The sequence below is a fragment of the Bicyclus anynana genome, chromosome Z (genome assembly GCF_947172395.1).
Source record: "Bicyclus anynana chromosome Z, ilBicAnyn1.1, whole genome shotgun sequence".
Taxonomy (NCBI): domain Eukaryota; kingdom Metazoa; phylum Arthropoda; class Insecta; order Lepidoptera; family Nymphalidae; genus Bicyclus; species Bicyclus anynana.
Genome location: NC_069110.1, coordinates 19800972 through 19816446, shown reverse-complemented (window position 1 = coordinate 19816446; position 15475 = coordinate 19800972). Strand labels below are relative to the sequence as shown.

At 38.4% G+C, this 15475-nt stretch overlaps 1 protein-coding gene across 1 annotated transcript in view; it reads right to left on the bottom strand.

Moving 5' to 3' along the window:
• The window catches only part of LOC112048664 (sodium-dependent noradrenaline transporter-like), a 41181-nt gene extending 26622 nt beyond the window's left edge, over nt 1–14559 (bottom strand). The window contains exons 1-8 of the mRNA XM_024086301.2: nt 14500–14559; nt 12969–13089; nt 12282–12454; nt 9659–9840; nt 8063–8177; nt 7062–7187; nt 5942–6265; nt 3041–3160 (exon numbers count right to left, since the gene is read on the bottom strand). Coding sequence (XP_023942069.2) covers nt 3041–3160; nt 5942–6265; nt 7062–7187; nt 8063–8177; nt 9659–9840; nt 12282–12454; nt 12969–13089; nt 14500–14559 — 1221 coding nt within the window. The remainder of the gene's footprint in view (nt 1–3040; nt 3161–5941; nt 6266–7061; nt 7188–8062; nt 8178–9658; nt 9841–12281; nt 12455–12968; nt 13090–14499) is intronic.
• Between the last annotated feature and the right edge of the window lie 916 nt (nt 14560–15475).

The following is a 15475-nucleotide window of genomic DNA, read 5'->3' as shown; positions in this document are numbered from 1 at the left end:
ATTTTAATAAACGGAGGTATAAATCAAAATAGAAATAAAGCCTGGGGCGTTTCTAAAGATACAAACCTAAGGTTTCTGAGTGAAAGATGGTAAACGTTCGATAAGAGCGATGATGATCACAGAGCGATGTTCGTACTTTTATCTTTTTAGAGTACCGAGATAAATCTTAAGTTTTGCTGGAAAATCTCAATATTTACCGAATCCAGGGGTTTTATACCAATTTGGATCAGTAGCTATAGTCTGACAAGTTCTTTAATGACACTCCCATGATATGCGGGCGTCGGGGGGAAAGAGTGCGCGGGTGTGAAATCGTGCGTGAAATGTTTAATTATTTATTTTGTTTGTTTACTATTAATCATTAAAAAAGTATAATAAAATATTAAATTTCTAATACAAGCTACAAAGTATGCCATAAAAACGTAATTTAAAAATAGTACAACGCTAGGCAGCGAAAAAGGGAAATAAAAAGAATTGGAATACACCATAAATAACGACAACCGGCGCTACATAAAGTATACAGATGTTAGCAAAAAATTCATCGTCCTCGACGGAGGCAGCATCCGTAACACATGCTAGTAGACTGTGAGCCTGCGGTAGGCAGACTTACCTCATTTTACAAAGTTCGTAGTTCGTTGCAGAAAGTTCGTAGGTCATTGTCGTATCTTAGGTAAGTGGAGTGGAGTTTAGATCGTGATGCCTTTGAAAGATAGCAGGTTTCAGTTCTCTAGATGTTCTAGTACGAATACGATGTCCTGTAGAAACCGAATGGTGGACTTTCATCCTCCCAACAAGTTACTTGTAGTTCTCTAACCTCTTTTAAAAACTTAACAAGTTTACTTAATGATTAAGGATTAGTTCAGTGATTTTTGCATTTATATTTTTGTCTCTTAGAGTGTTGTCGTTTAAGTGCTGTTTATGATAATTTATTATTAGAAATGATGTGGTCACACCAAGAAGGTGCAATCGTACTTATTACGTTTTATGTATGTTATTTAATATTGTAACATGATTGCAACCAGTTTTGTGACCCAAATAATAAAAAACGTGCATCATCATTTGCCATCATGTGGGGTTGTAGTCAAGTTAGCTAGCACTTGACTACTTGTAAAAAAATAAAATAAAATAGATGCTCAGTTGTTATAAATATGTGACAGGCGACGTAGGGACATGACTTTTCATATTATTCTGAGGAAAGCGACATCATTATTATCATCATCATATCCAGCCGATGGACGTCCACTGCAGGACATAGGCCTTTTGTAGGGACTTCCAAACATCACGGTACTGAACCGCCTGCATCCAGTTAATCCTTGCGATTCGCTTGATGTCAGTCCACCTGCTGGGCGGGTCGACCAACACTGCACTTTCTAGTGCGGCGTCGCCATTCCAGCACTTTGGGATCCCAACGTCCATCGACTTTTCGAACTACGTACTCGTTAAGCTATGTCGTTGAGGAAAGTCTGGACCCTTTAACCCGCTACCTTCCAAAGCAACCGCAGTCCAAAGTCCTTAACGTGCTTACTTATAGTAGGAGCATGGACTGACAAACCCTCTGCGTTCATAACATGAAGTATGTCTGACTGCCATAGGTTCTCGGTCCACAGCGAGGATATCTTGGAAATGAAACAGTGTAAGGGTTACTTCTTTATTTATACCATACAAGTGTTTATGCTTTTCTTTCCGTGCGCGCTGCTTTCATTATTAGCTACTTCTGGCAAATTACAATCTCACAGTTTTTTTTAGGGTTCCGTAAATTCTAATGGAAAAAATTAACCCATCAGGATCACTTCATTTTCCGTCAGAGCGGAGGCGCATGATGCGTTGCGGTGCCGCATCGTAAAGATTTGAAGAAAGAGCAACATGCCAACCAAGCTGAAGACTAAGGTCATGAATTCTTGCCTGATACCATGCCTGACCTATGCTTTTAACAAAGACATCATAAATAAAATTATAACGTGCCTACGAAGAATGGAGCGCAGTATGCTAAACATAAAAAGAATAAATAAAATAAGACATAGGTAATAAAATACGCAACATCACCAAAGCAACAGACGGCTTAGCTTAAGCTCTAGCATTAAAATGGAAGTGGGCCGGACACATATCCCGTCTGCATGATCAAAGATGGACAAAAAGAGTGACAGAGTGGAGGGAGCTAGTGGGCAAAAGAAAGAGAGGGAGACCTTGCAACAGATGAGAGGATGAAATAAAACGCGCAACGGGTCCAAACTGGATACAAATAGCGCAATCCAGAGAAAACTGGCACAATTTGGAGGAGGCCTTTACCCGCAGAGGGGTTTCTTCAGAATAGTTGCAATATAATATTAACTTACTTAACTAAAACTACTTGAATAAAACTAAAAACACTAACTACTAAATAATAATCATCTACTTTTTTATACTAACACAACTAAACTAAACTTAACTTTGTAAACTTGTACTTTTGTAAGAATTCATTGGTTTTTTTATTTTATTTTATTCATCATTCATTTTATTCATTTTCATATAAAATCTGTTCATCACAACTTAATAGGATCATCTAGGTGTTAATAACGTAGCGAGGAAAACATGACGTAAATTATTTTAAAGTTAGAAATAATATTACACAACGCTAAAAGTTCTGAATATTTTATGAATAAATGTTATATCGGAGTTTTGAACACAAAATTGGTCGTGTATTTGAAACTGGCTGATATTTCGACTTGTTTTGAAAACATTGGCGCCAGGGTCGGAAAGGAACTTTCATCTTTGATCATTATTATTGAATTTTGTATACCTACTCGTACATCATAATTACCTATATTGTTTTGTTAATGTAATCGTGTAACATAAACGAATGAATGAATGATCGTTTTTTTACCAGACGACAAAATGTAAACTTTTTTTTGCTAATTCCATTCACGGATAATAGCCATGCCGTATACTAAAGTTTTATTTTGGTAAAAAAATCATACGATTTAATTCATTGTTTCAATGTATGAAAGCAAATTTAAAACGACGTCGTCAAAACATTTTATTTTACGAAGGAAAACCATTTACTTACGATACTGAGAGGCAGCGACAAAGTGAATCCCAGAAAACACAGCAAGCCGACAATGTAAATATTTTTCACAGAACGAAATTCACTGTGCAATAGTCTTGATATTGTTGAAGTAAACATTGCCTGGAAGATAGAAGAATAGAGTATTGACCCATGACTATCATGTAATGTAGCACGAGTGATTTTTGTCCAACGAGACGAAGCTGCAATGGCTTATTGTTAGTAACTAGCGGACGCCGGCGACTTCGTCCGCCCTAGACTCCTTTAATCCAGCCCTATCGCAAAATCCGTTCTTAGTGGATACCTCTTCATTATTAACCCATATTCAACTCACTGCTGAGCTCGAGTCTCCTCTGAGAATGAGAGGGGTTAGGCCAGTAGTCCACCACGCTGGCCTTATGCGGATTGGCAGACTTCACACACGCAGAGAAAAATCTTTGGCATGCAGGTTCCTTACGATGTTTTTCCTTTACCGTTTGAGACACGTGATATTTTTTTTTGTTTAAATGCAGACAACTGAAAAGTTGGAGGTGCATGCCCCGGACCTGATTCGAACCCACCGCCTTTGGAATCGGAGGCAGAGGTCATATCCACTGGGCTATAGTTAGCAGGTATCCACTGAGTCGTGATGTCTCAGTGGATACCTGCTAACTATAAACTACCTCCCTGAATATTTTCAGCTTTGAACATCAAGCGGATTTCGAGATTTCGTGATGAATGACCTTACGCATTTATATAGATCCAAGATGATAAAAAGAATTACCAAAACTTGGTAAGTAATATTATTTGGCGTTGAGCAATGGGCTCCTGGATTTTGTATTTTTGGATTTAACTAAAAACCATCCCAATCACATTAACATTCAAACAAAAAAAACGCATTACACTTACCTATACATCAAACTTACATAGTATAATCCTTTTTTACGTCCGTCCGTATACAAGTAGATGAATAAAAAAGAATTACCATTGAAGGCAAAAATAAGCATACCTAATAAAAAGCTGAATTATTAGCAACATTTCATTAAATGAAGCGCCATTTCTCATTTATCTCATTAGAAAATGAGCCTTTGCATCTCGCAATACGAAACTTATAAATGAATGCGGAAATTTTATGCTTTTCATATACAAATGAACCTTGTGAAAATAGGAAGCCAGTAAAAAGTAAACTTTTTAATTCATCAGAGAGTACGGCTGGAAGTTCATTATGGCTAATTTACAACATCGTCGGCCACGATGTACCTAATATAAGGCACTTTTATTTTTCTTTACAAATTAGCCCTTGACTACAATCTCACCTGATGGTAAGTGATGCAGTCTAAGATGGAAGCGGGCTAACTTGTTAGGAGGAGAATGAGAATCCACACCCTTTTTGGTTTCTACACGACATCGTACCGATACGCTAAATCGCTTGGCGGTACGTCTTTGTCGGTAGGGTGGTAACTAACCGCGGCCGAAGCCTCCCACCAGCTAGACCTGGACTAATTAAGAAAATCTCAATCAGCCCAGTCAGGGATCGAACTCAGGGCCTCCGTTTTGTAAATCCGATTCGATTCCGGAGGGTGTGGGTTTGAATCCGGTGCAGGGCATGTACCTCCAACTTTTCAGTTGTGTGCATTTTAAGAAATTACATATCACGTGTCTCAAACGGTGAAGAAAAAACATCGTGAGGAAACCTGCATACCAGCGAATTTTCTTAATTCTCTGCATGTGTGAAATCTGCCAATCCACATTGGGCCAGCGTGGTGGACTATTAGCCTAACCCCTCTCATTCTGAGAGGAGACTCGAGCTCAACAGTGAGCCGTAAATGAGTTCGTAACGACGACGAATGATGAAGCGATCATGAACATGTAAAGGGCATAATCACTTAAATTGCCTATAGTCTGTAACGATCGAGTATTATCGCTGCTGTATCGGTTTTTATATAAAGGTCAAACGAATTACGGTGAAAATGTGAAAGACGTAGGTACCTACTCGTACTATAGGGAACACGCTTGTGACTATATATTTGTTTGTATTCGTTCTCACAAATAATATCTTTTTAATTACCTAAGCAGTTTAAATTATGAAACATTTATAAAATCTACTAAAAATTCGTTGATGATAAGCTTTTTCTTGTTCCAATAGTCCCACAGGAACGGAAGCAGAACGGAATTAAATATTAAAAACACGGAAGTACGAGTATGTATTGATGAATAGAATGTATGGATGTTTGTTTACTCTTTTTTTTAAATTTTGTCTTTCTGTCTATTTATCAGGGTGAATATGAATTAAACAACCTCTTCCGTTGCCAAGGATCACTGACAGAGATCTCTAGTAGAGATGAGTGTTTCCTTGTCCACAAACAAACAAACAGTTGTATGATTTTTACGGCCTCCGTGGCGCAGTGGTATGCGCGGTGGATTTACAAGACGGAGGTCCTAGTTTCGATCCCCAGCTGGGCCGATTGAGGTTTTCTTAATTGGTCCAAGTCTGGCTGGTGGAAGGCTTCGGCCGTGGCTAGTTAGCAACCTACCGACAAAGACGTACCGCCAAGCGATTTAGCGTTCCGGTACGATGTCGTGTAGAAACCGAAAGGAGTGTGGATCTCATCCTACTCCTAACAAGTTAGCCCGCTTCCATCTTAGATTGCATTATCACTTACCATCAGGTGAGATTTACCATAGTGCAACACATACCACAGTTGGTTTTACTGTGCACTGATTATTATTACATAATACAATATTTAAGAACAAAAATAATTAACAAACAAAAGAGAAGAAAAACCATGAATAATCATTATCGGGTAGTTAAATAAATATCGTAAAAGTGTGAGTGAACCGATGCTGCGACGCTACACAGGCGTCCCAAAAAGTATTTCTTTAGTAGGTTCGTAAATAAATATAATAAAATAAAAGTATTCTCACCAAACAAGAAACCAGCGCAGTCAAGAGATAAGCGTAGATATATAACACAAACACTTTATGCGCGTCCAAGAACTCCGTACTCAGAGGCAAGATGGCGAACAACAAGTAGTGCGGGGTGTCCACGTACTTCACATTCACACAGTTAGTCAGTTTCATGTACAACACTCTCACGATTAGCGAACGAGCGAAGGCGACCGCTATGAAGACTATGGTGAAAATTATAACAGCATTGTCGGTCATAAGGAAAGGTGATATATGCCCAAAGTCATACGCTCCAATCAGACCTACACCGAACGGGTCTGTTACTAGATTGAAGCAATTAAGCTGTAAAGAAAAATACACATTGAATTTATATCCACACACATTCAAAGTATCGGCTGAAATTCAGCGCTGTATGTCCAATATTTGCTTGACACATACAATGTTAAACTGGATGTTTTTTCTAGGTTGTTTATTTTTTTATTCTTTACTATTTAGCCCTTGACTACAATCTCACTTGATGGTAAGTGATGATGCAATCTAAGATGAAAGCGGGATAACTTTTTAGGAGGACAATAGTGGTTTTTTAAACTATCGTGAGTGTTATTCATATTAAATGATTATGAAACACGGCTAAAACTCACGTGATATTACGTCGGAGTATGCCCGACTAGTTTCGAACCCATACGGGGCCCTTAGTCCGAACCGTCGGAGAGTGTAACGGAACCTTCACTCCCCACCACTCAACCTCTCTCCGCGCGCGCAATGCGTGCAGCAGCGCGTCGCGCAGCCGCTTCGCAGTTTGGATCGTGCCGCGATGCAAGAACCAGCTCATGACTAAGGGCCCCGTATGGGTTCGAAACTAGTCGGGCATACTCCGACGTAATATCACGTGAGTTTTAGCCGTGTTTCATAATCATTTAATATGACAATAGTGGTGTTCTGACGCCTAATTACATGTGGTATTTGACTTGCCTAAGTGGTCGAGGTATCAGGCACTACAATATGTGTGATTGTGTATGTGATTGTGGCACAATTTTTGTAAAATAAATGGTATTTTTTTATTTTAAATATTAAAAAAGAGGTCATTAATAGCAAAAATCTATTAAAAATTATTGAAATGAATTATACACATACTCACTTTGAAACCATCTTTTATATCCATAATATCATAAAAAGCTTTGGTGGTGTATTTTGAAGAACACATTAAAAATATTAATATGTATGCGGTCGAAAATAATCCAAATAGAAATGAGAATTTGAAAAGCTGAAAATATATTGCAAATGTTTATGAATATTTTTTCTGCTGTTAAATGAACACGCTATATTAATAAAAATAAGTGCTCGGGCTCTTTCATCGGAATTGTTACGCAAGGAAAACTTCCGAGGAATAAAGAATCTCGCGCTTGATGACGTCATACCACCTGGTGGGGGATTGACCAACGCTGCGTTTTCTAGTGCTGGGTTGCCATTCCAGCACCAACGTCCATCGGCTCGTCCGGCAAAAGTAGCCTATGTGTTAACCCAGGCTATAATCTATCTCAATTCCAAATTTCAGCTAATTCGGTTCAGTAGTCACGACTTGAAAGAGTAACAAACATAATATCATAACCATCAGTTTTTCGCAAATCTCGCAAATACCATGAATTTTGTGGAATAGCCTTTGTGTTAATCTTGGATATAATCTATCTACGTTCTAAATTTCAACCAAATAGATTCAGTATGTTGCGGCGTTATAGATTAACAAACATCCAACTATATATACAAACTTTCGGGGTTTATAATATTAGTAGAATGACATAGACAAAACTTATGGACCGAGCTCCTGCGATAGTGACATGTGAGTGTGACATTGTCATTTTATAGGAAGGCTGAAAGATTGCCCGTCTGTGATACTACCATAAGTAAGTGAGGTAGCCAAATGGTAGCTTTCGAAGGTAGCATTTTTCAAATATCCAGAGCCTAAGTTACGAAACGTAATTTTTTTTAACTATTTATTTTACAACTACCGTCTTGGCCGTCAGGCTGCGGCGAGCCGTAATGGCGGCGTCGCATAACTGTATCCAAGCCGTCATCTGGTTGTTAATGTGGCGATACATATAAATAAACTCATTTGAATGCACTAGTACAAACAGTACAAACCTTTAAAAGCGCTTCATCGGAAATGGTGGCTATAAAGAAGTTAGATATCCACACTATAGCTATAACAAATAGCCTCATCGATAAGCTATTTCGGTCGAAGCTCGTAAATTGCTTACTGGAAAATTAAAGACTGGTTTGCGGTCGTGCCTTATACCACTCTATTCTTATGATTTAATAGCAAAATAATCTGTTTACACTGTATGTCGTAAACGGTGGGGATGGAGTGCGCGGCGTTTTCAGTTTCAGGGTTGCCACTAACGTGTAAAATCAGTTTCAAGAAAATGTAAGAAAGTTCTGTCAAATTGGCTTAGTACTTGAACTTCTAGCGTGGTATTGCAACAAACATCCATCATCTGAACTTTAGATAATGGATGATAAATTTGACAAATACAAAAGTTTAGAGTCTAAACTTTTGTATTTGTCATATTGGTTTGATGTATTTTCATTTTCACCGCGATGCACAGAATTAAAATTAAAGCTCAATTCACATTGGCGTGGATTGAAGCGAAGAGTCGCGGACACGTAATTTATACGTTAAATACTAGTTGACTTGCAAATTCATCGACGTAGTATCCGTTGCCGTGGTAATACGCGGAGTAGATATAGTCGTGTTACTCGCTGTCAAAGTATTATATTAGAAAGAATATTTAAAATCGGTACTATGTTTTGACTGTCAAGAGGTAACGTACAACCAAACTCATATTTGCAATTATAATATTGGTTCGGATATACGAGTAAGTATGGATAGTACATTGAAACATTGATATACTAATAGTATGTGTGCCGAGTAACACGCATATTCCCTTGACTAATGACTAGGCTCATACGGACGCTGATAAAGGAGATGTGTGGGCAAACTTCCGGCTTCCTCACAAGTAAATGCACGGGTCCATCAAATGCCCCAACGGGGAAGAACGGGTGCTCGAAATACGGTGATTGCACCGCGAAACGAGAGCCTTCAAAGAGTCGGTTAGATCAGTAGGCAAATGACTTACTGTCAAAAGGTCGAGAGTTGACCTCGGTAGGTTGACCCTAGCTAGTGGGCTATATGCAGTATACGGGGAGCCGCGACAGTCTCACCCATACGGCTTACTCGAGCGTAAACAAGAGATGATCCGCAAATGCTAGGCTTGTAGGCCTAAGATCCATGCATCCATCACAAGATATCTCGTGAAGAGGAAAAGACAAATTATCGACCACTTACTGCCGAATCAAATGAAATATGATGTAAAACGAAGTAGTGGCTCATGTTCAATCGTAGGTACACCGGCAGAATCTATGCTTTTAATAAAATTGTAACAGGTCATTCTATACATCCTTCGACGAACTCGCCGGCGTCAGCTAGTTAATATACATACAGGTCTAAAATGGACAACGACGCGTGAGACGAATGGGATCACCAGAAAGCATATATCGAAGCGTGATAGACCACCCCCTTCCTGAAATGCACGTATACTGCGGTACCAGGAAAGAAAGGAGGAGAAAAGAAAGAAAAAAAAAATCTAAAATCAACAACAATCGCCGTTATAAAAATATTCCGCGGCGCTTCCCTGCGCCAATGTGATTAGAGCATTACGTCACAACCTCACGACTCACGTGTAACTGACGTGGGCGGAAGTGCTGCTGAAATCAATCATTATGTCATGCCGACAGTTCAATATCAATTCCTGGGAAGACAGGCACGACACATTCGACGCTCTTTGGCATTTCGTCCACGACGGCGATCGGTCCAGGCTGGCCATTAAAAATCTTAAGGAGTCCGCTAAATTGCATGCGTGCTGAAAAAAATATCCTCATTGTATTACTCTTTTTAAATTTAAAATTATAAATGCGTTTATTTCTATTAGGTCTAGTATAGAAGCCTTTCTAAATATAATTCTTTTTAACACTAGAAAGACGAACGGCAGTCTTTTGACCGATTTTGAAGTTTAGCGGTCGATAATACTTTTGTGCTACATTTTCTCGTGACTTTTAAGAAAATAGTTCATATATCAATATTCCATTAATGTTATTGTAATATCATTGTGTTATAATAAATAAACATAAGATTTACCTTGAAAGACGGCGCCCGGTCATTTGACCGTTACCCGTCTTTCTAAATAATAACATTTATCCGTCTTTTTTTTTATAAATATACTTAAACAATACACATCACTATCTAGCCCCAAAGTAAGCATACAGAGTAGCTTGTGTATAATATTATATACAATTATATACTACATATAAATACTTATATAGTCTATAAATACACACAGACACTGGAAAACACCCATGCTCATTACACAAATATTTTCCAGCTGTGGGAATCGAACCCACGGCCGTGGATGCAGAAAGTGGGGTCACTACCCACTGCGCCACGCGGCCGTCCGTCCTTTCTAGTATTAAAGAATATTTGTAAATATGACCAATATCGTCTAATTTCCTTCCTTGTTCGTCTCCAATTAGTGCAGCGGGCGGGGTTTGAACCACCACCCCTCGGGGATTAGTCCGGCCCCTTTAGCAGTCAAACCTCAAGAACTCAATGGGTTCTTGAGGTTTGACTGCTCGTATTTATGGACTCCTCAGTATTCCACGGTTATGGACTTAAAACTGAAATCTTAGACTATTAAATTACACTCGAGTCAAAAGCTTATTCTGTGTTAAGTAGGTTTATAATCTTTTATCAGACACATCGCAGTTTCATCCGAGTAGTTTTTTTTTCTCGGACAAAGGACGGAGATAAAGTACATATAATTTATGACAATGACAAATAACATGGCTTTTGATTATAAAGAGAATTTTCAAAACTGGTTCAGTAGATCTAGAGATTACCCCCTACAACTCCACAAACTTTACCTCTTTAGCATAGACTAGCGAACGCCTGCAACATGGTCCACATAAAATATTCCACAATATTCGCGGAAACCACGATTGTTATCTATAAAAAATTATAAATAAAAAGTAGCCTATATATATACCCACCTCTATTTTCCTGTGATAGTAAAATCTGTTCAACCGTTTCAAAGATTAACCCGGACACACAGGAAGACCGATAGACAAAAAATTAAAAAAAATATCGGTTGTCTGTAAAGTCAGTCTACTGACGATAGTTGAACGTGACAACATCATAAGAAAATACTGATGGAATGGTTACATTTTTCAAAAGAAAATATTTGTTTTTTCTAAAAACTGTTTAATAATCTTCATAGAATATTCATAAATCTATACTTTATTTCTATTAAAAAAAGTTGGCAACCCTAGAGCGAGGGAACGTCGCATGACGTCATCTTTTTTCGATTTTGGAGCTCCATCGAATTTTATGACGTTGTCACGTCAAAAAATCGTGTCTAACTTGAGAAGAAAGCATTATTAATGTTAAATCAAACACAGACATTTCAATCTTAGGTATATGTATTGATTATTTCAAAAGTTCGCAAAAAGTTGTTGAAATTTGCCAGAAATACGCTTGAAAATATCAAACAGATCCAAGAAAATACATTCAATGCACGTTTCACTTCAATGCCGGATATTTCTTAAGTTATTGACTCAACGACGTCCTAAGGCAATGTCAATGTCTGCCTTCCAAGCTTTTTGATTTAACTATGTTTATGTAGCTCATCAAAGAAGCCCGCAGAAAAGAGAGTTCCATTTAAAAATACAACCTGCTCGTACGATATGTATTACTTTAGATAAGTCCCAAAGGAAATTAGGTGATATTTCTCGTACCTATAAATAAAATTGAAATGTCTGTCTGTGATTTCAAAATAACTGTATTTTTTCAAATGCTTATAGCTAGTTATACGAAACTATAACATAAAGTTTTTCTCAATAATTTTGTCTGTCTGTCTGTCTTTCTGTTTGACCGGACTAATCTCTGGAACGGCTGAATCAACTTTAATGAGACTTTCACTGGAAGATAGAAGAGGTTATGGAGCAACATAAAGCAACATTTATCCCAAAAATACATGGGACGCGGCACCGAGCGGCCGTGTGCGTGTCGCGTTGCATGAACTAGCACATGACTAAGGACTCCGTGTGGGTTCGAAACTAGTCGGGCATACTCCGACGTTACATCACGTGAGTTTTAGTTGTGTTTTATAATAAATTAATTTTAATTTCTAAGAATAACCACCTTAGGCCATGCTCATATTTGGCTACCGCACTGTCCTATTATAGGAGCGTGGTCTGACAAACTTTAAAACTTTATATAATGAGGTAAGTATGACTACAGCAGGCTCACCATTAAAGTCCATACAGCAGTCTGCAGCAGAATGCCGAAAGAAACACCTCTCATCAAAGGATTCAATGTTTCGATCGTATCCAACCGTCTAGTATATTGTTTTATGAAGAAATCCATAAACATGTAGCTTATACCTATGAACATCGCGTATATTATATACTCTATTATGTGAGCTGAAAATAATACTGCAGTTTATTGTACTGGAAGAATGGCTTTTTCGTGGTTTGCTAAACAATAGTATATTTTGATTTGTTTCACCTACGCCAGGGTTTCTTAAACTTTCGGCTCCACGAACCCCTGTTAAAATTTCCAAGTGACAGCGAATCCCTTACTAACTAATGAATGAACCCCCGAAGTGGTACGAGGTCAATTGACCTCGTACCACATGATTCAATCCAAACTGATTGAAATGATCAGTTTGGATCGTGCCGCGATGCAAGAACCAGCTCATGACTAAGGGCCCCGTATGGGTTTGAAAGTAGTCGGGCATACTCCGACCTAATATCACGTGAGTTTTAGCCGTGTTTCATAATCAATTAATATGAATAACACTCACGATAGTTTAAATTCTAAAATGTTAATAATAGTACCTACTTTCCAAGACAAATGTTTCTTGAACTTTCTATAGAGCCGCAAACTGTGCAACCGCTAAGTTCACAAGTTAGATACAAAAGAAGCCATATTCACCGTTAACAACTAATACTTTGGAGAACAAGTCGAAGCTGAAACTTGTTGAAGAAAAGGCATGCGCTATATATAAAAATTGCTTGATACTTTTCCATCGAAAATGATCTCTTATATTTGTTTCCTGAAAATTTAAATCGATAAGTACATTCAAATTACATTTAAGTGTATGTCTGTTCTGGAACGGCTGTACCGATTTTGATTGGACTTTCACTAGAAGATAGAGGATGTTCTTGAGCAACATATAAACCTCTTTATCTCGGAAGAATGTCACCCGTGATTTGCAAAACACTTAGTTTCTAGAGAACGAAATCGACCGAAGTTTGCCCGTTATAAAAACAACTCTAATATTATAGCAATGATTTACGGTAATAAATTTTAAAGGTAGCCTACCACTAGGTAACGCAAACTTTACCCTTTGTTTATAAGGCTCTGTACCATAAAAAAAAAAACGGAAACCTTTTAATATACTGTGTTGTCCGTCTGTTTGTCTGTTCCCTTTATCTCTGGAATGCGTGGACTTAATTAAATACATATACTTAATCTACAGCCCCTCGAGGTGTGATAAAATCAAACTTCTATGTAAATGTACAAGGAGGATAGTTATGCCGTAAAAACGTTTATTCTCGCAATCTCACGGGTCTCATAATAATATTTCCTTTACCTAAATCAATGGAATTCGAAGTAATATTATCATATACAAGTACCTATAAGAAAAAGTATGAAAAACATACATTTCCAAATAAATCAAGGAAAAATTATTACCTTTATTTAAACGTAAAACCGTAAAAAAAAAGAAGAACCAAAGTCACCGACATAGCTGAACGAGTTGCAAAGCTGAAGTGGCAATGAGCGGGGCACTTAGTGCGAAGAGCCGATGGACGTTGGGGTCCCAAAGTGCTGGAATTAAGACCCCGCCAGGTGGACTGACGACATCAAGCGAGTCGCAGGGATTCGCTGGATGCAGATGGCTCAGTATCGTGATGTTTGGAAGTCCCTACAAAAGGCCTATGTCCTGCAGTGGACGTCCATCGGCTGATATGATGACTAGTAAGCGCAGTGTAGGTCGACCCCCCACCAGATGGACGGATGACATCATGCAGGTATTCGCTGGATGCAGGCGGCTCAGTATCGTGATGTTTGGAAGTCCCTACAAAAGGCCTATGTCCTGCAGTGGACGTCCATCGGCTGATATGATGATGATGATGATGAAGAAAGCACGTAATCAAACATTTAAGTAAAGCAAATATTTAGCTACAAGTACCGAATCCTCGGTGATCGCATTTATCTGGTTTACTTTTAAATTTTTATTTTCACACCAACATCACAGCTCTACCAGGAGTCTACTCTACTCTACTAAATAACCTCTCATAGCGAGAGAGTTATTTATTCCGTCCGTGTTAGAAAGCGGATTAAAAAACCGTAATTAGCACGGACTTTTCTTTGTAATCTTGTTTTATCGGCCGTCGCGGATTTTCCATTTAAGTGTAACTTTTCACAGATTATTTTGCATCAAAAGGGTATTAATGCTTACCGTTCTTTCACACGATGAAGAATTGTTTACTGAAGGTATATCGATATATCTCTGCCTCATTTTTACAGAATTTTTACAAGCTTTTGAATTCTTCTAAAAAATATCTGGAAAATTAGAAAATTTATACGATTCAACTTCGACAACCTCCGTGGCGCAGTGGTATGCGCGGTGTATTTAGACGGAGGTCCTGGGTTTGATCCCCGGTTAGGCCGATTGAGGTTTTCTTAAATGGTCCAGGTCTGGCTGGTGGGAGGGTTCAGCATGGCTAGCGATTTTGCGTTCCGGTATGACGGTGAGTATAAACCGAAAGGGGTGTGAATTTTCATCCTCCTCCTAACAAGTTAGCCCGCTTCCATCTTAGATTGCATCATCACTTACCATCAGGTGAGATTGTAGTCAAGGGCTAACTTGTAAAGAATAAAAAAAATTAGGTACTAAAAATACAGAATCAGAATGAAAAATGTATCCAATATGACCCCGACCCGGCCTGGCTGTAAGAGGATAGTGTTTATTTTCTATACGATACTGCAATCAATCATTCTTAGTGAATTTTTTAAAGCCATTTCATATTTGCGGTTCCAACATTCACTTTTTAAATAGAAGTTAAATATGATCTGAACCAGAGGATAGCAGAAACTGCCAAAATGGCAATTCCGATATTGTAAATATTACCAATTATGATTTTTTTTTTTACTTTTTGAATATTAGCGCGACACGAACAGTTTGAATCTTTCGTCGTTATCAACCCATATTCGGCTCACAGCCGAGCTCAAGTCTCCTCCTCTATAATGAGAGGGGTTAGGTCTTAGTCCAACACGCTGGCCCAATGCGGATTGAAAAATGTGTTTTGAGACACGTGATATTTAATTTTTTTAAATGCACACAACTGAAAAAGTTGGAGGTGCATGTCCCGGGCCGGATTCGAACCCACACCCTCCGGGATCAGAGGCAGAGGTCATATCCACAATCGGTTATA